Source organism: Lithobates pipiens, unplaced genomic scaffold (assembly GCF_037356315.1).
Source record: "Lithobates pipiens isolate NorthernLeopardFrog02 unplaced genomic scaffold, aLitPip1_a1.2 Scaffold_16, whole genome shotgun sequence".
Classification (NCBI taxonomy): Eukaryota; Metazoa; Chordata; class Amphibia; order Anura; family Ranidae; genus Lithobates; species Lithobates pipiens.
Genome location: NW_027507748.1, coordinates 623,796,620 through 623,820,331, shown reverse-complemented (window position 1 = coordinate 623,820,331; position 23,712 = coordinate 623,796,620). Strand labels below are relative to the sequence as shown.

The following is a 23,712-nucleotide window of genomic DNA, read 5'->3' as shown; positions in this document are numbered from 1 at the left end:
TGAGAACTATTATAACAATTAAATCACCCCTAACTAGGAGCTGCAATATCGGCATGGGTGTCTGAGCTGTGAAAAATATACCTACCCCCCTGCTATTATACCAGTAACCTTTAAAAAAAATAAAAAAATAAAAAAATAAAAAGAGTCCCGATATGTAGCTTTGTCCCAAAAACAAACTTGCAAAAACTTGTGGTGCGGTCCGACCACATCAATCGAAAGTCTGGCAGAGTCCTCTCTGGTGGCCCTTCATCCACCTTGTTCTCCGATCATCGGAGTAATGTGTTGGAGTCAGCGTACTACCCAGGGGAAGGGAGTCACAAGCCGGGGAGGGGGGGGGGGGAAATCAAAAATTGGCAACAAAAGCATTGACCCAATATAGATGAGAAAAACCCTACCCCTTCCCCCAACTGGTGACAACGGGAATATGTGCGGACAGGTCCTGGCCATTGCTGGTTTCCGGGGCTGCAACATCCATGTGCAGATAGCCACAGTAATTTAACCCCATAAAGAATGTACCACCACTCAGCCATCAACCCCCTTATACGATACCATCCACTTGCCAGTGGGTCTGCGGCTTGCAGAGCAGGCTTCAGATAAGTCCTCACTGAGCATTGTTTTTGTCCCGAATCGGATCTGCATACATACTGGAGTGGTGCGGCCACGAAAAAGCTGTCCAGCAGTCAGTAGGGCTTGTGGCAACCGTCCGTCAGGAATTGTGCAACCCTCAGGTATGCACTTTGCACCCTAGTGCCATTAACTTTGAAACCAGAGAACATTCACAACTTGTGTTAACCATTAAGTGGGCGAACAGCCCCACCTGTAAATATCCGTGTGCTTAAGAGAGTTCCTTGTCCATCCAGTCACAAGCCTCAGCAGGGTTATCAAAGAATCTCACGCTGCCCTTGTATTGGATCCGGAGCCTGCTCGGGTACAGCATGCTATATTGTATCTCCTTTTCACGGAGCCTTTTGCGGACATCATTAAAGGGCCGACGTTGTTGTTGAGTGGCAGCCGAAAAGTCAGGAAACAGCATCAGCCTTGCATTTTCATATAGCAGGTCCTGCTTCTTCCTGGACTTTCTGAACCCTGTACGCTCTTTCCACTACATAGGTGGGGGGCAGATCTTCCAGGGCAAGTAAAGATTTAAACAGTGCCTCCGCAAATAGGACCGGTTTATCCCCTTCAGTACCCTCAGGCAGACCCACCACTGATATTGTTTCTCCTTTGGTGGTCCTCAGCATCATCTGCTCTGCACTGAAGAGACCGCACCAAGTCCTGGAGCTCCGCTATATGGTTGCCCTGGGTGTGTGCGGCATCTTCCACCCCGGAGATCCTGTCCTCTGCAGCGGTGAGCCTGCCCCTGAATTTGTCCAGATCATGCCTAATCAACGTGCACTCTGAGGAGAAGTGGTCAATGCGCCCCACCAGTTCAGACTTACTAGTGTTAATGGCCTCAAGGATAGGTCTGGTAATAGCATCAGTATCCACCGCTAGTTGCTGCTCCTCCATCGGATGCATGTCCGCACTCTCCTCTGCTGCCTCCCCGTGCTGCGCCATCCCTGCTGTCACGTGCTTGGCGCGCTGGGCAGCCGTTCGTGAAGGCAAGATGGCGGAGGCGGAGCCTCTCTCAGCCTCCCTCGTGGCGCGGGACTGGCATTGCTCACGCTGAGCTTTGCAGAGCTTTTTAGAGGCCGATGGCTGCATGCCCGGGATCCTCTCACCTTCCCCCAGGCATTGGTGCTCAGTAGAAGCAGAGTACAACACTCCAAGGTGGCGGATTAGATCAGGATATGCAGAGCTGTGGAGAGGTTCTTGCTGCCGCGATCACATCCGGCCACGCCCCCCCATGCACCAATTACTTAAGATATAAATGTACAAATACAAACAATTTTCTGCAAAGTATAAAAAGTCCCTTTGTGTAAAAGTCAGCCGGAAAACTATGAATACACCAACACAATGCAGTGCTATCCTCTATTTACAACAACTTTCACAGCGTTCTACCTTTAGTCAATCTTGTGTGAATCCTTCCCCAGTTCTCAGAGCACTCACCAAAAACCAAGACCCTTAGGCCCCTTTCACACGGGCGGACCGCATGTCCGTTTTCGGATGAAAAAACGGACATACATGTATCCCTATGGGATAGTGGATGTTGACGGATGAACATCCGATGACATCAGTCTCCGCTATGATGTAAAACTGACGACAGAGAAAAAACATTTTTCCATCCGTCTGCGGATTGGATGAAAAGCGGATAGACGGTCTGTTTTCATCCGATCCCCCAATAGTTTTCATCCGATCCCCTGCACAGTGTGCAGAGACAGACTAGTCATCCGCCTGCTCAGTGGGGATCAATGGAGCGATCTCCGCTGAGCAAGTTGATGGCTGGATACAGACCCTCCTGGGATCCGCATGTGTGAAAAGGGCCTTAAAGTGGTTCTAAAGTCACAAGGTTTGTTGTTAAAGGTTACACCTTTGAAGCGATGCACTGGAGGACTGCACATAGTACTGAATTGACTGGTGTATGCACAGCTTTCAGCAGAGTTGTGCACAAAAATATTTCTTGTATTTTGTACAGGATTGTTTCTATTTGCACATTAAAATATTTACAATGTATATATGATGTTTTAGGAGTACAGACACTTTTCATTATAGCATTTTAGTTTAAAGGAATAATGCACAAATATAATGTTAATGGGTAGTGAATTAGTGCTGTATTTTATTTTATTAATTTTGTACTTTAGATATCAGGGGGTATTTATTGATACCGCAGCTGGGGTTTGTGATTAATGGTGTGGCACAGACAATAACACATTTCCATTTTGATAACATGGGAAGAGATGACAACATGTGAAGCCTAACCGAGAAAGAATCGCCTTTCTAGTAGTCTAAACATCAGTAGCTCTTTTGCCAAATGATTCACTGAAAAGCTTTGATGCCGCTTTTGGGATCCCCTCTACAGGTGCTTACATGGCACTATATTGGTCTTTCCGAAGCTTTGTGTATTATGCACCACTAAAAGTATAATGTCAAGCAGCATTTGCCTTTGTTATATGATGACTGGCCAAATGTTTAAGAGAAAGGCTTTCCTGGATATGGCTTTTTCACATTTACATAACTGTATATCAGACATTTATAAAATTCAATTATTCCAGGTGCCTACGTTTTAAAGGACAGCGAGACTGGCTTCACACTGCTGTGCTGTGGTTTGACTGCAGTGTGAGGGTATAAGCCGTTTTGTGCTTTTTTACCTGTGACCGCATAGACCAGGGTTCAAAATTTCAAGTCCTGAGATACTAGCCAGGCCTCAGGGGTTACCCGCCACCAGTTTCCCCGCCCAACCCATATCCTGCCCGCCCCTAAACACTCCCTCGTAAATTATCTCATGAAATTACACTTAATATTTTTTTTAGAACTTAATTCTGCATAAAACATTTAACAACTTTATCCATGCCCATAAATGCAGCCTCACCTGTGCACATCAATGCAGCCTCACCTGTGCCCACCAACGCAGCCTGCCCACCAATGCAGCCTGCCCGTGCCCATCATGCTGCCTCCCTGTGCCCACCAGGCAGCCTCACTGTGCCCACCAGGCAAAGGAAGAGAGTAGAGGAAGAGGATTGCCGGCTGGATGATCAGGGCACCGAGGGACAGCACTGGAACAGCTTTCATTTCAGTAGCAGAGCGTTTCCGCCGCTCAACGTCGCATACAGCCCCCCCTGCTGGCCGAGGAATTTTGATACACGTCATACGTCCTGGGTGACCTGTCTATTAATGTCCTGGGACCAGGGGCGGGGCTGTGTGTGACAGCGAGTGCGGGCAACACTCTGCTATTGAAATGAAAGCCACTAGTGTTGTTTCTCGTACCCTGATAATCCGGTCGCCTGCTGTCCTCTCTTCCCCTCCACGAGCGCTGAGGGAAGTACTCCCATACAACCCGACGGTCGGTGGTGCTCACCCCCCCCCTTTCTCCCAGGCAGCCTACACTCACCAGCCCTCTAAATCCATTTGCAAAATGCGAGCAGGTGAGTGGAATTTTTGAGGGCTGGCATAGACTATTAGGTCATGAGTTTTCTGAAAGCACAACAAAAGTCATGCTGCATCTCTTTCAGAAAATGTACAATAGATTAGAAAGTCTATGGAACAGCAGCTAAAACCACGAGTAAAACGTAGGAAAGATGCAGGTAAACCTGCTGCGACCAAACTGCAGTGCAGCAGTGTGAAGCCAATATGACCGATTCCTCACCACTAAATGTTTGGTGAAAATCACATCCACTGCTTTATAACTAGATCCCTTAGTAAGGCTCACAGTCATTTGTTATACAGAGAAGCAAACTGGTTAGACTATAAACAACCTGGGTCCCTAGTAGAAGGATTAAGACAAGACTTTACAGTCTACAGAGTAATAAAGTAACTCACCACTGCATCTTTATTATCAAAGGGCCTTATTTTAGAAGTCTCATCATTAGCTTGAGCTAAAAAAAAAAAAAAAAAAAAAAGGAGGGAAAAAAAAATTACTGATGACTTTCAAAAAGATAAAGAAAGAAAATATTCATAAAGCAGAAATAGAGAGTTCAAGAGTAGTAGTCCACATTCATTTCCAATTACCTTCTAGAACAGCCTACAACATGAAAATTGTAGCACTCCATTACATTGGTGGTTAGTGCAGTGCCCCATTACACTGGTGGCTAGGGGGAAGAATGTTTCTTACATTGGTGATCAGTAGCAAGAATGTCCCTTATATTGATGGTAAGTAGGAAGAAAGACAGATCACTAAAAAATAGGTTTTATGGTAATGTAGCATGGAGGCAAAAATTGCTCAAGGAATACCCTAGCAATTTGTAAATGAACCCTAGATGAAAAAGGCTGTTCTAGAATCAGGTAAATCACGGGCATCAGTTCTGGAATCTAAATGGCTACAGAAAAAAACAAAACAAAAAAAACAAACGTAAAAGCCACATTTTTTCATATATGAACAATCAAACTTTTTAATTCAGGAAACAGGAAAGGACAAAGTCAAGGAACACAATAACAAACAAATATTCCAAAGGGCCATTTTACTCATAATATGGTGACCATCATTTTTCTACACCGGAAGAGAACTAGTCACCTCTAGGACCATTGATTTCTGTGTGCCCTATTCACACTGCAAACTAGCCTGAAGCTACGCTGTTGTGATTTGCAATAAAATGCAGGCATGCTGCATTTTAGAACAGTGTTCTGACCTGGATCGCATGCAACTGTCCTGCAGCACACCGCACCGTGCTGCTCTACAGGGACGTAAAACGAAGTGTCAAATTAGTACCGCTGTGGATTAGTGTGCAGCAGCTGTCTGTTACTGTGTGAAATGGCCATAGAGTTTTTACTTTAGTAAAAGTAAAGGCTTACCAATTATCACTGTTGGAGAGGGTGGTGTTGCTAAAGAGCTTGACCAGGACATCTCAGGGTCTGCTTCTGCACCAAGACTTTCTGATATACACCTTGAGGTTGTGTTCTAAAAAAAAAGTTCAATAAACAGGTTTCTCCCTACTTATATTCCAGCAGATTACAAAAATATTATATATTATATATTTATTATCCCAGTCTGGTTACTTTAATGGTGCCACATCCCTAATAAAATATAGAAAGGGGGTTCAGAGCAGACAGACAGCTCCAAGTGAGCCAGGGGGGACAAATGCAGCATTGGACTGATGCTTCATCCATCGAGGTAAGATTCTGGGAAAAAAACTCCATTACATTTTTTATAGAAACATACAATGGTAGTTGCAGGATATCAGTTTTCCAAAGGGGAAAGTGGGGTTTTCCTATGGTCCCCATGGCCCCTGCCCCTCCCCACCCCCCCCCCCACAAAATGAGCTACCCAAGAGTCTACAGGGATTGAATGCCCTAGTAGGGCTCAAATGATAGGCGAGTGCCAAGAAATGGCTATCCAGGCAGATCTACCATTATGTGGAGAAAGGAACCATCAGGAAGATGACACTTCATCCCTGTTTTTCAATATCAACGCCATTGTGAGGAAAGCATTCAAGGATGGATGTGGGGTCCAGTACGAGGTGAGCAACTTGTGAACAATTGGAATCCAGTGGCAACTACAGCAGCGTATTGGAAGGAAAGAAACAAAAGAAGAAACGAAAGGAGAAGGGAGAGGAAGAAAAAAAAAAGTGGTGGAAGGGGAGGAAGAACATAGAGAAAAAAAAAAAAAGTAGGAGGTAGAGAGGTAAGAAAGTAATGGGTGGGGAAAGAAGTAAAGAGGGTATTAGAGTAAAAGGAAAGTAGTGGTAATTGGAAAGGCAGGGGGGGGGGGAATAAGGACAGGGGTTTGGTAAGGGAGGTGAGAGAAACTGAGGTTCTGTTAGCTAGGTTTCATATAATTGGGGGGGGGGGGGGAGGTAACTCAAGAAGATAGAAACTGGGTGCCAAGAACACTGACCAAGCAGGAAGGGTCGAGTTAGACACACAAGACTTATACAAGTGCCTTGACTCTAATAAGCAGCTTTAGTCAGCTAAGAAGAATCTAAAGGCGGCAGCATGTCTGAAATACAATATATGTTAGCAGAGAGCCAGTAACAAGGAAAAGCTGACAAGAAAGGTGGGGCTACAGGACAAGGTTAAAATTGTTAGTATCTGGTTCATAAAATGAAAAGCTAATAACTGGTATAGGCAGGTCGGTATAGTCAACCCTAACCATGAAAACAAATCCTGGGGCATGATTATTGATGAAATTACAGTGACAGCTTGCAGCAGAAGGGCATCCCAGCACATGAAATTAATGTTGGAAGTAAAAATGCCCCCCTTCCCAGTAGAAAAAAAAAACACTCACCCCAATAAATTTTGGTGTGCAACACAGGCTATCAAACACATCTGAAAGGCATAGAATTGATACATTAGAGACTGTGCACCAAGATAGACTTTTACCAGCTGAAGAACAGAAAGCACTACTTACCATTTTTCCCATCTCGCTGGAGTGTTCTGTGGGTGTACTTTTTATCCCAAAAGGGAGTCTTAAACATCTCCCCCATAACACTAGGACTGAAAACATCAGGATAAAATTTAAATTAGAAATGCTGGGCTACAAAGGACTGAATAAAAATGGTAGTTTGCTGAATATTAAAGAAGGCACCTGTAATAGCTCTTACGTTTATCATACATCTGCCAGACTAAATTAAAGCTTTCTTTCACACTTGCCAGACTTTCAGAAACTATGCAGAGGCAGGCACTTAAAAACATATTTGGTGATACTACACAATGGCAGCTACATATTGGAAAATGACTGACGACTTCCAATTGACATTTGTGAGTTGAATTTCATTAACTCCTTGGCCTGTGGTATTTAATATACCGTATATATCTCCGAGTCTACCCCCCACTCTCAATAAAAACTGTTTATAATGGCGGTGGCATAACATAAGTCAGACCTACTGCTTATCACAGTATATGCCAAGCTCTCCAATATGTATATAGATGAGAGAATCCTTCACATACTGGAAGATATTCAATTCAGTGCGGCAGTCATGGGAAGCATGACCTAACCACAGCAGCTTCTGAACTCTTGTATAAAAAAAAAAAAAAAAAAAAAAAGTGTGTGCACGGACACACAGGTTTTATGGATTTGAGTTTAGGTGCTTTTGGCGTTTATTTTTTTTTATTTTTTGCCAAAGCTCCTAAACTGAAGTTTATAAGCTGTACAATACATGAGTCTTTAGGGTCAGCAATTTTTTATTGATCGTCTTCTATTTAGCTGTACAAAGAGGGTTAAAGAAAAAGGAAAGGATATTTAATAAGTAGGTTTTAAGTGAATTCAGAGTTGTGCAGTTATGTGACCACTAAGAAATAGATTTTAAAAATAAAATGTATTAACATTACTCATCACTACAAACTGTGTGCAGCATTAGCAAAGGAAGAGAACAGGTAGCATTTAAAGCTATTGTAAACCCTCACCTTGTAAGGCCTCATGTACACGGGCGTTAGAAAAAATGAGCTGCAAAGCCAGTAGCTTTTTGCATTGGCGTTAATGTGAGTTTAGTACCCCCCCCCCCCCCCCAAGATCCATACCAGGCCCTTTGAGTCAACATGGGGACAGGGTCCTTTGGGGTGGGGGGCATGGAGCCCTCCCTGGCCCAAAGCACCCACACCCCTCATGTTGAGGGCATTTGGCCTGGTATGGTCACGCCATTTCTTTCCCCCCATTTTGACGTGGGGTTCCCTTTTAAGATCCATACAAGATTATGATGATGCAACTTCTATTGAAATCAATGGGCTCAAAGTTGGATCAGTTAAGATGGCTCTCATAGGGAATCTTTTTTTTTTTATGTCCAAATCAAATGCTTGACGTGGCTTAACATTGTATCTTAATGTTTACACGTGGTTACAAGTATTTGGCTTTTGAAATATCAGTAAACTACAGTCCTGAACGCAATTTATCTGCTTTCAAAAAAAACGTCAGTAAACTCAACCGCCTCTAAACTCCTATAAATGACTGTGTACATGTACTGATAAGATAACAGAGGAGAGCTCAGGGGCTGCTGAAAAAAACGCACTACTGCTCCTAAAACGTGAATTTAGCAGCTGCAGTGTACATGAGGCCTAAAACAACGCATTCTGTTTAAAATAGCAACGAAAGGCAAAATGTGTGTATAGATATCAAAAACATTATAAATGCAGTGGAACCTCGGATTGCAAGTAAGGCTTCATGTACACGGGACGTTTTTACAACCTCTCCTGAACGATTTAACTTGACAGATAGTAACCCATGTTTTGCCACGTTTAGCTGCTTTTGCGTTTAGAAAAGTAAAAAAAAAAAAAATTTAAAAAAAAAGCGCAAAATCTTTTCTTCAAAACTAGCCAAAAATGAAAACCGCCTGTAAAAGAACTGCGGCTAAGCATGAGTTACGCCGTTTAGAAGCGCTTGGCGCTTGAAATGCCTCTAAACTCCGTTTCTAAACCAATTTTTCTGCATTCCAAAAAAAGCCTCTAAACTCAACTGCCTAGAAACAACTGTAAATGACCCATATGTACTAATCACAGAGGAGAGTTCAGGAGCAGTTGAAAAAAAATGCCCAACTCCATTTACCAGCAGCTGTGTACATGAGGCCTAACGTGGTTTACGAGTGTTTCACAATAAGAGCCATCTTTTTTTTTTTTTAATACTGACTCGCTTTGCGAGCGTTGTCTCACAAGACGAGCAGGATTCAAGTCGTTGGGGTGTGCAATATCACATTTGGCCAGAGATGCGGGGGCACTCCATTCCCCAGTGGTCTCTGAGCATCTCCAGAGCCCTCGCACCTCTGGCCACATGCGGTACTGCATAGACAAGCAGTGGCTGTGGAACGGATTATCTGAGTTTCTATTATTTCTTATGGGGAAACTTGCTTTGATATACGAGTGCTTTAGATTACAAGCATTCTTCTGGAACGAATTATGCTCATACTCCAAGGTATTACTGTAGCTTTTTTACCCTTTTTATAAAAGCTCACATTCCCCTATGTTCTCAGCTGCATAAGAATTGGGGAGGAGAAACAGCAGGGCACTAATCATCCCAGTGAAAGGCTGTGCGGGGGGTAGTTGTCAGGACAAGACTGGTAATTGGAGGAAAGCAGGCTGAGTTCCCAGTTTAGCTAAAGAACTAATTGAGCTGCATTACACTGCTCAGTGTGGTCAGTTTTTAATAGCAATGCAGAGAGACCGGTAGGAACATGAGGGATTTCACACAAAAAAAGCTAAACAAAGAGAACAGGATACTTTCTCATACAAGTACATGCTGCAGCAGGCATATATCAGGAATAAGAAATGTTGGGTTTACATACTTTTAAAAAAAGGAAAAATTATCTATGTGGTGTGGTGTAAGCTTTTGATTCCACTCACACTTTTTGGCTCAACTAAGTTGCTCTAAATGAGGCTTGTTTGTCATTGCATTAATACAAAAACGTACCCGTAACTATTTTATACCAACACAATAAACTTTAGATTTGCAACTTTATAAGATAATTTGTGTACTTGTGTACTATGACAACATAGTTGAATCTTATGCACTAGTGAATGACGTGGTAGCTACAAAACCCCATAGTAACAGAGTCTAGAATCCATACTAACTTATACAAATTGTCAGAAAGCATTACCTGTTATGACACTGCTTTGAAGTACCAAAGACTTCATCACGAAGACACTGTGTTGCATCTCCGGGACTTTTTTCTGTTTTACTTCTGACATTTTCTATTTAAAAACAATAAAATAAAAAAGGAAGAGGGGAGGTATTTATTTATATACACAATATAGAAGAATAGGGCGTGTCACTTAGGCCTAAGTAAATAAGCACATGGTACATACAGTTCTGGGCCCAAAAAGGTATGAGAGAAGGAATTTCAAGGGAGAAGTACATGAGAGAGATATGCAAGATGATTATGGGGCAACTGTTCTTGTCATCCACTGGATCATTCAGCCATGTACCTTCACCACTTGCCTACTGGGCACTTTTATTCCCTTCCTGCCCATGCCAATTTTTAGCTTTCGGCCCCGTTGCAGTTTGAATGGCATTAAGGTAAAGAATGTTTTGACTTTAGTACCACTTTAATACTATCAATTGTTTTGCGTTATTAAAAAAGGGGGGAGGGAGGAGAGGCTGTAGTATCTTATGTGCACTAACCTGATCTTCGTCTATGCCAGTGATGGCAAACCTTGGCACCCCAGTATGGATAAGCTCAAGCGTGTTCGCATACTCCACGTGCAGAGCCCGCCAGGAAGTCGGCGCAGTGCTGCGCTAATTACAGGCAGTGAGACGTTGCACCAATGCACGGCTGCAGAGATCGGGAAATGTCTCACTGCCTGTGATTAGCACAGCGCCCGACTTCCTGGCGGGCTCTGCACGTGGAGTATGCGAACACGCCAGAGCTCAATCCTACATCCCAGATGTATTGGAACTACATTTCCCATACTGCAGAGTGCATGAGCATCATGGGAAATGTAGTTCTAAAACAACTTGGGTGCCAAGGTTCGCCACCACTGGTCTATACCATACTTATTCAACCTAGAGTATATTCTGAACATATAAAGAGAGAAGCAGGTGAAAGGATTTTCTAGACTGGTGGCCTGAGTCTAAGCTCATAGCTAGAAATGGCATGGGCCTCAAACAGAAAGATTGTAATGAAAAGATGGGACTTCAGCTTTATATCAAGAAGACATCTTCTGTCTCCGGCAGAAATATGATGTAGTCTGGTCAATGGAAGAGCAAGGATGAAAGATCTTCAAAAGTTTGACCAAGCACAAAAGTCTGAATTGTCCAGGCTATGGTATTTTTTTTTTTCACTCTCTATGGATGTGAAATCTATCTAGAGAGGAAACAGGACAGGAAAGGCATGATAACCTTCAACTTTGGTGTTGACAAAAAATTCTATGAATACCGTGGACAGCAAGGAAAACTGGCAAATCGATCTATTAACAAATCAAGCCCACCCATTCACTTTAAGACTATGTTCACAATATTGCAGGCCATGTTTGCGCAGGCATGGCAGTCCATTCATTTGCATGGGCTGTTGTGCTTACATTTAATGCAAGAAAAAGATTCAGCGACAGGTTATTTGAACTGCATATGCCTCTAAAGCCGATCATAGATGGTTTGAATCTTGGGTAGTTCAGCAGGGACCAGCTGAGAGTCAAACCATCTATGGGCAGGCTGTTTGCACCCACGCAGAGCCATCAATGGACTTGGGTACAACCAAAATGTTGGATTTTTACATTCAATTATTGGCAGCAGCTATAGCTGCTAGCAATATTCACTGTGTTCTCCCATCAGGGACAGCTCCCCTGCGCCCCTCTCCCTGCCGGGAGAACACAACAGCTCTGCAGGAGGGATCCCCCCCATAAGCGCTGGCTGTGTTGATGGGTAATCGAGTGATTTTCATTCTTGTAACCCGTGATTGCAGGAAAGAAAAAACATGTCATCTATGGCCTGTCTAAGCTGCATGTCCCCGTTTCCAGCTTCTTCTGCATTCCTACTGACTTGTATAAGAGAAAAGCAATTCCAGCAAGAAACCAGCAAAAGCCTCTTACTTGCCACAGGTTGATTTTTAGGGAAATCCCTGGTTGGTGAAAAGAAAAGGGGTGAACAAAGGCTTTGCTCTTTAAATATGATTGGTGTAGAGTCAAGCTGGCTGTCAATGGGCCATTTGCGTTTCGGGGTCTTAAAAAGGCTGTCATCCAGTCCTTCCACTCCTTTCTCTTCATCTACACACAGCCTGGACTGCCTCTGTACAGCTTCCGCAGTGAGCTCCTCAAACCAGTTCACACTGATGGGACCCAAATCTGTAAGAAAGATTGCAACATTATAAAAGAGAAAAACATTATGATAGCACAAAAAATAATAATAAATTAAATTAAAAAAAAGTAGAAGAAAATACACACTACCATCCAAAGTTTTACACCCTTTCGCTGCCAGAGCCGATGCTGCGCACATGCTAAAAGTGCACCTTTTAGACATAAAGATTAGGTAAAACCCCTTAGAAGTATATTATTTGAAAGCAGAGACATTGGAGAATAAAATGGAGGTGGTGGCAATTTAAAGGAATTGTAAAGTGATTATTTTTTTTTTTTTTTTATTTAAAATAACAAACATGTTATACTTACCTCCACTGTGCAGCTTGTTTTGCACAGAGTGGCCCTGAACCTGCTCTTCTGGGGTCCCTTATCGGCTGTCTTGGCTTCCTCCCACAGGTGCTTCTCACGTTCACGAGAGCTCCCTCGAATGGTGAGAAGCATCTGCGGGCGCACTCCCGTGATACAGCCGGCGGCTATAGCTGCTCGCTGTATCACATGGCCCCGCCCCCCCTGGTGCTCCGCATCAGTGTATGTGATTGACAGCAGCGTGAGCCAATGGCTGTGCTGCTTTCCATCCATCCACACCAGCCAATCAGCGGCCAGGCTGAACGGTGGAAAGGACGTTGGGGGACGAGTGCAGGACTTTCGAGGGGTGAGGTAAGTAAAACAGGGGGACTGGGGGGCGCAGGCACTGTCAGATGTTTTTTCACCTTAATGCATAGAATGCATTAAGGTGAAAAAACATTTACCTTTACAATCCCTTTAAGTCACACAATATTAGCACAAGTTTGTCAAATTAATATTTTCAGTAAAAAAAAAAAAAAAACACTAAGGTTAATTTTAGGGCACAATATATTAAGCATTTTTTTGCTAAAATATAAACAATGACGTTGCGTCAGATAAATACAAGGGGGTCTGGCTGCAGAGTGGAGATCCACCAATGACAGGAAGCATGTGACCTCCACTCCCCCCTTTTTTTTTTTTTTTTTTTACTGAGCTTTAAAGAGGAAGTAAACCCTGATGAGTTTACTTCCTCTTTTTTCCCTGCAAAGGTAAAGCATAATAGACTACTATGCATCGCATAGTAGCCCATTATGTGTCACTTACCTGACACAGGAGCCAGCGAAGTCGCCGCTGTCCCCTGTAGTCCGCCGCATCCATCTTGCTGGTGGCGTCTCGCAGCTCCGCCGCTGTCATTCGGCGAAGCCGCGATGACGTCACTCCCGCGCATGCGCACGGGAGTCGACAAATGCGGCAGCTCCATTCTTGGAACTGCCGCGCTCAGTGCGCCGCTGGCTACGCGCATGCGCCGTAGACAGCGGTGCCCGTTTTCGGGCAAATATCTCCTAAACCATATAGGTTTAGGAGATATTGCTTGGACCTACAGGTAAGCCTTAATCTAGGCTTACCTGTAGGTCAAAGTGGTTTGTAAGGGTTTACAACCACTTTAAGGATGAGCTCAGGCGTGTTCGCAAACAGTACGTGCAGAGTCAGCCAGGAAGTCGGCACTGGGAATCGCTAATCACAAGCTGTGAGACATTTCCCGATCTCTGCAGCCGCACATTGGGACAATGTCTCACTGGTTGTGATTATTGCTCCGCCGTGCCAACTTCCTGGTGGGCTCTGCACGTGCCGTTTGCGAACATGCCTAACTGCCAGTATCATATTTTTAGTTCCCCCCCAGATGCAGTTATTGTCAGATCGCACTATCACAGTCCCACTAGAAGTCGTTTATCTCTGCCATTTGTAGTATAAAACAAATTAAAAAATTCTAGTACCTATCCCATACTTTGTAGGCACGATATCTTTCAAGCAAACCAATCAATATACACTTATTGGTATTTTTCTTTGTTTTACAAACACGTAGCAGAATACGTTTAGGAAAAAATGTATGAATAAAATTAATGTTATTTCTATTACAGACAAAATCTTATGCTGTTGCAGGCTTCCATGCCAGCCAGTGAGACATTATCACTGCCACCTTTGTAAAAGAACAATTATACGCAGGGTGGATATGGAAAGGCATTTATTGTTGTGTGAAGTTCCTGCAGTGCCGAAATCGCCACTCCCTGTATCCTCTCCAGTGCCGATACTAGGGGTGCAACGGATCAAAAGACTCGGATCGATCCTCGGATAAAAGTCACGGATCGGATCAGCAAATAATAGAATTTGCAAAAACCTGTGAAAATTCCACCACCATATAGTCCCCACTGTAATATCCACAATCTCCCCACTGTAATATTGGCAGGGTATAGGCAGGGTATTGCAGAGTACTGGCACGGTATTGCAGGGTATTACAGAGCATTGGCACGGTATGGCAGAGCATTGGCACAGTATGGCAGAGTATTGGCACAGTATTGCCAGGGTATGGCGGGACAGCTGTGACTGCAATTGTCACAGAGCAGTGCTGTGGGCACTACAGATGCAGCCCACAGTGCTGCTGCCATCCGATCTCTCCCCTCCACTGTACAATTCTGTACACAGAGGGGAGAGAGGAACCAGCATCATCATGACGCCGGTTTGTTTACAAGTGATCGCTCCAGCATTTGACGGAGCGATCACATTGTAAATGGCCAACGGGTGCACCAAGATGGTCGCCACTCCGGAGCTAGCATCTACAAAAGGGGATAGTTTTATGGCATTTTTAATAATTTTTTTTTTACTAGTATTGGCGGCGACAGATTGGACACTTTTGGCGCTATTTTTGGACCATTCACATTTATACAGCGATTAAAAATGCATTGATTACTGTGTAAATGTGACTGCCAGTGAAGGGGTTAATCGCTAGGGGGTGCTGCAGGGGCTATGTGTGACACGACACTTATCACTGCTTCCGATTACAGGGAGCGGTGATCAGTGTCACTAGGCAAATGCTTGTTTAAATCAGCATTTCCCCTTTCCTTCTCTCTGAGACGATCGCAGGTATGCCCGTGGACATAGAGTTCGTGTGACCGGCGATCACACTCACGGAGTTCATGGCACGTGCAAGCCGCTTCTTAAAGAGCAACATACAGGTACGTTAATATGCCTGTAGTGCCCTCCTGCCGACATATATCGGCGTGAGCCAGTCAGCAAGCGGTTAAGGACAGGATCAGCCATTTATTAAGCACATAGTTGTTTGGCTCCTTTTCAAATAATAATGATCACAGAAATCATCAAAATTGGGCCTGATAAAAAGTTTGCATGCCCTGACATGTTCGGTACCGACACACAAGGTGGCACACACACAAGTTAAATTTCAGTTAAAGTGGTTGTAAAGGAAGGTGTTTTTTTTTTTTTTATCTTCATGCATGAAGATAAAAAACCTTCAGTGTGCAGCAGCCCCCCCTAATACTTACCCAAGCTCAATCTCTATCCAGTAATAGGCACAAGTGCCTCGGCCACCCGGCACTCTCCCTCCTTGATTGGCTGAGACACAGCATCGAAGCCACTGGCTCCCGCTGCTGTCAAAGTCAGTTAGCCAATCAAGAGAAAAGGGGCGGAACGGCGACTCCATGTCTGAATGTACACATGACGCTGCCACTCGGCTCGGGTGCCCCCGTAGCAAACTGCTTGCTGTGGGGGCATTCAACAGGAGGGAGGGGCCAGGGGCAGCAAAAAGGGACCAGAGAAAAGAAGGATCTGGGCTACTCTGTGCAGTACTATTACACAGAGCAGGCGAGTATAACATGTTTGTTATTTTTAAAGGGGAAAAAAAATAGACTTTAATTACACATTAAAAGGTTAAAGCAGTTGTAACCCAAAAAAAAAAAAAAAAAAAAAACCTGGTTGATCCTGCCTGTTCCTGTGTCGCCCTTTGGAAAATGACCACAGTATTCATGGCTGCTGATCCATGATACTGTGGTCAGTTTACATGTCTCCATCAGCCTGCAGTCTCTCCCTTTTCCCCTCCCTCTCTGCCTGTCAGCTCAGTCTGTGTAGTGAGAGCTGATCTTCTTCTAGCTGCTATTTCCACTACAATACATAAAGCCATTGCTTGCATCATCTATTTTAGAATGATCTAAAGTACTGTGTGTCAGTTTTTTTATAATCCGAAATATCTTCTTTCACAGGACCGCTCTGCAGTTATGTGACCTCCGTCTGCTGGCTGGTTGATGTCAGAGGGGGATCTCAGCCCGTCCCGCTGCTTTCCTTAGATCGGGGAAGGAAAGCAAAGGGGGGGGGGGGGTCATGTGACTGCAGAGCTGCAGTGTGAAAAAAGGTATTTAGGATTGGAATAAAAAAAAAAAAAAAAAGACACAGTACTTTACATCTTCATAAAACAGAGAGGATACATATATGAGATTATGTGACTTAACAACCACTTTAATTTTCCACATGTTTTTTTTAAATTGCACTTAGTGTCTGTGTATAAATTGTCAATGAGTTTGTTAGCTCTCATGTGGATGCACTTAGAAGGCTAGATAGTGAGCCACGGGGTACAGGAAAGAACTGTCAAAAGACCTGCATAACAAGGTAATGAAACTTTAAAAAGATGGAAAGAGATATTGAAAGACATCTAAAGTAGTGATGCACCGATAATAGGCATTTTCACGAGTGTCGGTACTCGCGAAAAATGCTCTGACCTGAAAATTAATAACGGATGTGCTGGGGGCGGGGCATCTCCTCCCCTCCGGCAGTGGGGTTTGAAGCAGTATGCGCCTTACGGTGCCAGGATGGGGGGGGGGAGTGGGCGGGAAACTGCTCAGCACAGTGGGAACAGTCTGACAGCTGGCCACACTGACACTCCTGCTCCCGGCTGTCTTTTATCATTATGCAGCACCGCCGTGATCCTCTCCTGCCTCTGTAAACAAGAAGAGGGTGGGTGATGACATAACTCCTCCCTTCCTGTTCCTGTACAGAGAGATAGAGTTTGCTGCTAGGCTGAATGGTTGCTACCCAATAACAGAGAGTGGGTGGGTTACCAAGGGGCTGGACAACATCAGAACGTGTGTTTCTATAGTGTGAGGCAGCTGTGGAAGTGTCCCTCGAAGCAGAACCAAGTACTGAAGGGAGCAAGTCCTACCAACAGGTGTAGTATGTACAGTACAGTGTCAGCAGGGTACAGACTGGTCTTATACACTAGCACCATACAGTATATACAGACCAGTCTGTCCACTGACACTGTACTGTGTCAGTGTATAGAGTGGACTGTTTCTAACATCCTGTACTGCACCCTTCTAACGCCCTGGTACTGCGCCCTCCTAACAGTCCCCGTGTTGTCTCCTCCTTCCATGTCTCCCAATAACCCTCCCATCCTCATCCTCTTCCCCCCACCGATCACAGCCTTTTTCTTCTCAAATCTCCCACCCCACAAACCCCATTTCACCCAACTCCCTAACAACCCCCACACACACCACCCCGCTACCTATGGGATAGGCATCGGTAATTGGTATCGGTGAGTACTTGCAAATAAGTTTCTGTACTCGTATTAAAGTGGCATCGGTGCTAGAGGTCGACCGATATATCGGGCCCATATTTGCCGTTTTTTAATTAATTGACATAGGCCGATTGTGCTGATAAAACGGCCGATTAGAACTACAACGCAACTTGCAAATGACTTCTGTAAGTAATAGAAGTCAATGCAAGTTGCCTGAGTCTTCAGAGAAGACTTGTTTCCTCTCTGGGCAGTGTGCCAAGAAAAGAGTAAAGAGATACAATGTTTACACTTCTGAATGAACTGAGCTCAGTGTGTAGGAGTTCTCAGTTTAACCATTTAAAGACTAAATCTTTTCTGACACTTGATTCTTACAAGTAAAAATACTGTATTTTCTGCCAGAAAATGACTTAGAACCCTCAAAAATTAAATATATATATATTTTTTTAGCAGAGATCCTAGGGCAGTGATGGCGAACCTTTTTGAACCCGAGTGCCCAAACCGCGACGCAAAACCAACTTATTTCTTTCAAAGTGCCAACACAGAATTAAACCTGCCAGCTTTGAATGAGCCCTAAGGGACCAAAAAGAATGCAGAATGCACTGTGCAACATACACTGACCTACCTGACCATTGCATTCACCTACATGACCATTACACTCACCTACATGACACATGCACTCACCTACATGACACATGCACTCACCTACATGACACATGCACTCACCTACATGACACATGCACTCACTTACATGACCATTACACTCACCTACATGACACATGCACTCACCTACATGACACATGCACTCACCTACATGACACATGCACTCACCTACATGACACATGCACTCACTTACATGACACATGCACTCACTTACATGACACATGCACTCACCTACATGACCATTACACTCACCTACCTGACCATTACACTCACCTACATGACACATGCACTCACCTACATGACACATGCACTCACCTACTGTACATGACACATGCACTCACCTACTGTACATGACACATGCACTCACCTACTGTACATGACACATGCACTCACCTACTGTACATGACACATGCTTCCTGCACTACTAACATGCCCCCACACAGTACAATGTAAATCGGAGGATCCACCCTCCTCCTTACCTTTCTATTGCCTCATCGTCCAGCTCTCCCCAGACAGCATTGAAGGAATCCCCGACATCCGGCCATTCCTCGATATCCCTGGATGCCAGCTAGCAGCCATTGCACCTCTCCCCATGGAAAATCAGCTCCCAGCACCGCCCCTCCCCCTTCTCTTTTTCACAGGCTGCACTAGGACAGACTGAACCAAAGTCGTCCTGGAGCAGGGGGAGCTGACATAGGGTACCTGCAAAAAGGAATCCCTGAATGCCTTACCAGAAGTGTAGGGGTCCGGGGGAGGCAATAAGCTGCTGAACAGAGTCTGGATGGTGGAGAAAGAAGAATTTTACACTTAAATGACACACAAGGAATAAGATGACTGGCTGTCCACTCCCCTGCCGATGTCACTAGCAATGAAGCAAGGAAGAGAGCCTGCTCCTCCCTGCCTGCAACGTCAGTGCAAGTGACTGACTGGCTGGGGGATTCCCCTGGCGTGCCGACAGGGAGGGCTTGACGTGCCAGCTGTGGCACGCGTGCCATAGGTTCGCCATCACTGTCCTAGGGAATAAAATAGCGGTTGTTGCAATATTTTATGTGACATTGCATTTGCGCAGAGGTCTTTCAAGTGCAATTTTTTTTGGAAAAAAATACACTGATTTAAAAAAAAAAAAAAAAACACCCTAAAACAGTAGTTAGCCCATTTTTTTTGCCCAAAAGTTTTGACTACCTGTTTTTATTTAATATATAGTTTTGTTTTTTTTAATCTAAATTATACATACAAGTAAACTGATTGGATGTTTGTTTTGTTTAATAAATGTTTAAATGTAAGAAATTTTCTGCATCACTTATTAAGGCTGCTTTCACACTGAAGCAGGCAGGTGTTGATGGTAAAACGCTGATAGTTTTAGCGGCGCTTTACCGTCATTTTAACGGTGCTAGGGGGGCGCATATAACCCAGCTAGCGGCCGAGGAAGAGGTTAAATGCGCCCGTGAAGTGCATTGCACGCGCTTTGGCAGTGGTGCCCATTCATATCAATGGGAAGGAGTGGTGGAGGGACGTTATACACCATTCCAAAGGTGCTGCTTGCAGGACTTAACATCCTGCCAGGGCATCGCCTCGGTGTGAAAGCACTCGGACTTTCACACAGGCTGCAGGGGAGCCGTTTTGCAGGCACTTTACAGATGCTATTTTTAGCCCAAAAGTGTCTGAAAAACACCCCAGTGGGAAAGAAGCAAGGAAAAAAAGTATATAAATCGGCCTAACATATCGCCCCAAAAAAAGGAAAAAAAATAAAATCGGCATCATATATCGGCCATCGGCTGCCGTGATTTCTAAATATCGGCATCGGCCAGAGAAAAAACAAAATCGGACGACCTCTAATCAGTGCATCCCTAATCTAAAGCCTTGAATATGTCAGTCAGTATTGCTCAATCACTTATTAAGAAGTGGAAAACTCAGGGATCTCGATACTATGCAAAAGGTCAGGTAGACCAATAAAGATCACAGACACAACCACCAGAAGAATTGTTTGGGATACAAAGAAAAATCCACAGGTAACCTCAGGAGAAAGAAAGGCTGCTCTGAAAAAAAAAACCACGTGGATGTTTTTCTGGAGCACATTACGATGATACTTGAACAAAAAGGAGCTGCATAGTCGAGCTGCCAGGAAGAAGCCTTTACTGTGCGCCAATGCAACCAAAAAGCCTGGTTACAATATGCCAGACAACACCTTGACACACCTAACCGCCTCTGGCGCACTGTAATCTGCAGTGACGAGACTGAAATAGAGCTTTAGGCTTGGTCCACATACAGGTGCATCTCATAAAATTAGGATAGAAAAAAGTTAATTTCGGTAATTAAATTCAAAAAGTGAAACTCATATTTTATATGGATGCTTTACACACAGAGTGATATATTTCATGCATTTCTTTCTTGTAATTTTGATGATTATGGTTTACAGCTACTGTGAACCCAAAATTCAGTATCTCAGAAAATTAGATTATTACATAAGACCAATAAAAAAAAAAAAAAAAGTTTAATACAGTAATGTTGACTTACTGAAAAGTATGTCCATGTACAATATAATATGCACCCAATAATTGGTTGGGGCTCCTTTTGCATGAATTGCTGTATATGGTTGGCAAGCGGTTAACTGTTTGCCAGACCAGCCATCGTCATTACACTTCGGCAGGTTGGCACAGCTGCGAAAATCAACGTAGCTGTTGCAGGCGTGCAAGCATGCGGCGCAAATGTGCGATCGCTCACAGAGAGCCAGAATGGGGATCTGTCAATGTAAACAAACAGATCCCCATTCTGACAGGGGAGGAGAGAGAGATCTGCTGTTCCTAGTGATCAGGAATAAGGATGAGCTCAGGCGTGTTCACAACGCCAGGAAGCCAACACTCCGCAGCGCTAATCACAAGCAGCAAGACGTTTCCCTATCCACGGCTGCACAGATCGGGAAATGTCTCACTACCTGTGATTAGCGCTGTGGAGCGTCGGCTTCCTGGCGGGCACTTGGAATTGCAAACACGCCTGAGCTCATCCTTACTCAGAAACAGAGATCACCCAGTTAGAATCACCTCCCTAGGGAACACTTAACCCCTTCATTGCCCCCTAGTGTTAACCCTTTCCCTGCCAGTGACATTTATACAGTAATCAGTGGCTATTTTTTAGCTCAGATCGCTGTATAATTCTCAATCATGCCAAAAATGTGTCAAAAGTGTCCGATATGTCCGGCATAATGTCGCAGTCCTGCTAAAAATCGTTGCCATTACTAGTAAATAAAAAATAATAATAATAATAATAAAAAGTCTCTAAAGCTATCCTCTATTTCGTAGATGCTACAACTTTTGCTCAAACCAATCAATATCAGTTTAAGATGTATTTATTTTTTACCAAAAATATGTAGATACATTGGCCTGAACTGATGAAGAAATACATTTTTTGTTTTGGGATATTTAGTACCAAATATTGTTATTGTCACTCTTTTTTTTATTTATAGTACAAAAAATAAACACTGCAGAGATGATCAAATACCACCAAAAGAAAGCTCTATTTGGGGGGGGGGGACATCAATTTTGTTTGGGTACAACGTCGCATGACCGCACAATTGTCAGCTAAAGTGACGCAGTGCTGTATCGCACAAAATGGCCTGGTCATTAAGGGAGTAAAACCTTCAAAACCTTCTGGGGTGGGTAAATGTGTAAAAAAATAATGCAGAAATGGCTCTGGCAGCAAGAGGGTTATATAGAAAGTACAGTGTGCTCCTTAGTGGCTCTGTAGTCAGATGTACATAGGAACTGCACTGCCAGGCAGATTCCTCCTCCATCTACTGACGGGGAGAAGTTCTAGTAAACACAGCACACGGGTCATGTACACAGAGATGGATATACATTGGGGTGAGTGGATATACACAGGGGTGGGTGGGAGGATATATACGGGGATAGATGGTTGTATACAGGGATGGATGGATGTATACGGGGTGGGAGGGTGTATACAGGGATGGATGGATGTATACAGGGATGGATGGATGTATGTACACGGGGATGGGTGGATGGATGTATACAGGGGTGGGAGAATGTATGTATACAGGGGCGGGTGGATGTATACAGGGGCGGGTGGATGTATACAGGGGTGGGAGGTTGTATACAGGGGTGGGTGGATATATGGGTGTATACAGGGGTGGGTGGATGGATGTATACAGGGATGGATGGATGTATGTACACGGGGATGGGTGGATGGATGTATACAGGGGTGGGAGAATGTATGTATACAGGGGCGGGTGGATGTATACAGGGGCGGGTGGATGTATACAGGGGTGGGAGGTTGTATACAGGGGTGGGTGGATATATGGGTGTATACAGGGGTGGGTGGATGGATGTATACAGGGGTGGGAGGATGGATGTATACAGGGGTGGATGGATGGATGGATGTATACAGGGGTGGATGAATGGATGTATACAGGGGTGGATGGATATATGGGTGTATACAGGGTGGGTGGATGTATATAGGAGTGGGAAGATGTATATAGAGGTGGGTGGATGTATACGGGGATGGATGTATATAGAGGTGGGTTGATGTATATAGGAGTGGGAAGATGTATATAGAGGTGGGTGGATGTATACAGGGATGAATGGATGTATACAGGGATGGATGTATATAGGGGTGGGAAGATGTATACAGGGACGGATATACACCGGCTCAGCACTCGGGGGGATTAGACACCACACGTACTCAGCACAGTACCTGAGGCCGGACAGTGTGCACGGAGGAGATGTAGGAAGACGGAGCCCCCCGGCTGTACAGCCGCCATGTCTGTGTGATGACAGTGCGGATGGGACCCCGAGCTCGGAGCACACAGGAAGTCCCGCATTGCCCGGCACCGAGCCCCCTCTCATCCCTTCCACATACAGATTCCACTACACGCTTCAACTTCCCGCTACCAGCGAAGTCGCAACCCACACCGACAACAGCCAATCACAGAGATTCACTAGTAGCGGGTTCAGGTCTCTGCGGATAGAACGAGGGTTGTGATTGGCTGTGGCGCTGCACGGCTCCACCCCCCCTTACTGTAGTAGTGAGGGAGGGTGGCGATGTAGTGTGATTTGCAGTGGAGATGGCAGTGTTGGAGTCGTTGTCTTCTGGCCACAATTGCCTCTATGTAATCCTAATGTACAGAGCTCAATAAATAAACCAGAAGACTGATTACATTCCTCAGTATAAGAACGTATTATTAGAACATATCTAAAGTCTCGGTGCCCAACCTGCGGCTTTGGGGCTGCAGTCCTGTTCTTGTTGACAATTTTTTTTTTTTTGCAACCCTCTGGAGGGCGGAGCCCGCAGACTCTGATATTCCTATTGGTGTCCTGTCTGTCATATCAGAAACATCTAAACATTGCACGTGATCCCATTACTCTGCATTCACCTCTCTG

At 44.4% G+C, this 23,712-nt stretch overlaps 1 protein-coding gene across 1 annotated transcript in view; it reads right to left on the bottom strand.

Moving 5' to 3' along the window:
• BRCA2 (BRCA2 DNA repair associated) overlaps positions 1-23,236 on the bottom strand; it is a 105,572-nt gene extending 82,336 nt beyond the window's left edge. The window contains exons 1-7 of the mRNA XM_077484110.1: positions 23,027-23,236; positions 12,040-12,291; positions 10,113-10,206; positions 6,941-7,026; positions 6,818-6,858; positions 5,386-5,491; positions 4,417-4,472 (exon numbers count right to left, since the gene is read on the bottom strand). Coding sequence (XP_077340236.1) covers positions 4,417-4,472; positions 5,386-5,491; positions 6,818-6,858; positions 6,941-7,026; positions 10,113-10,206; positions 12,040-12,291; positions 23,027-23,153 — 762 coding nt within the window. The 5' untranslated portion in view covers positions 23,154-23,236. The remainder of the gene's footprint in view (positions 1-4,416; positions 4,473-5,385; positions 5,492-6,817; positions 6,859-6,940; positions 7,027-10,112; positions 10,207-12,039; positions 12,292-23,026) is intronic.
• Between the last annotated feature and the right edge of the window lie 476 nt (positions 23,237-23,712).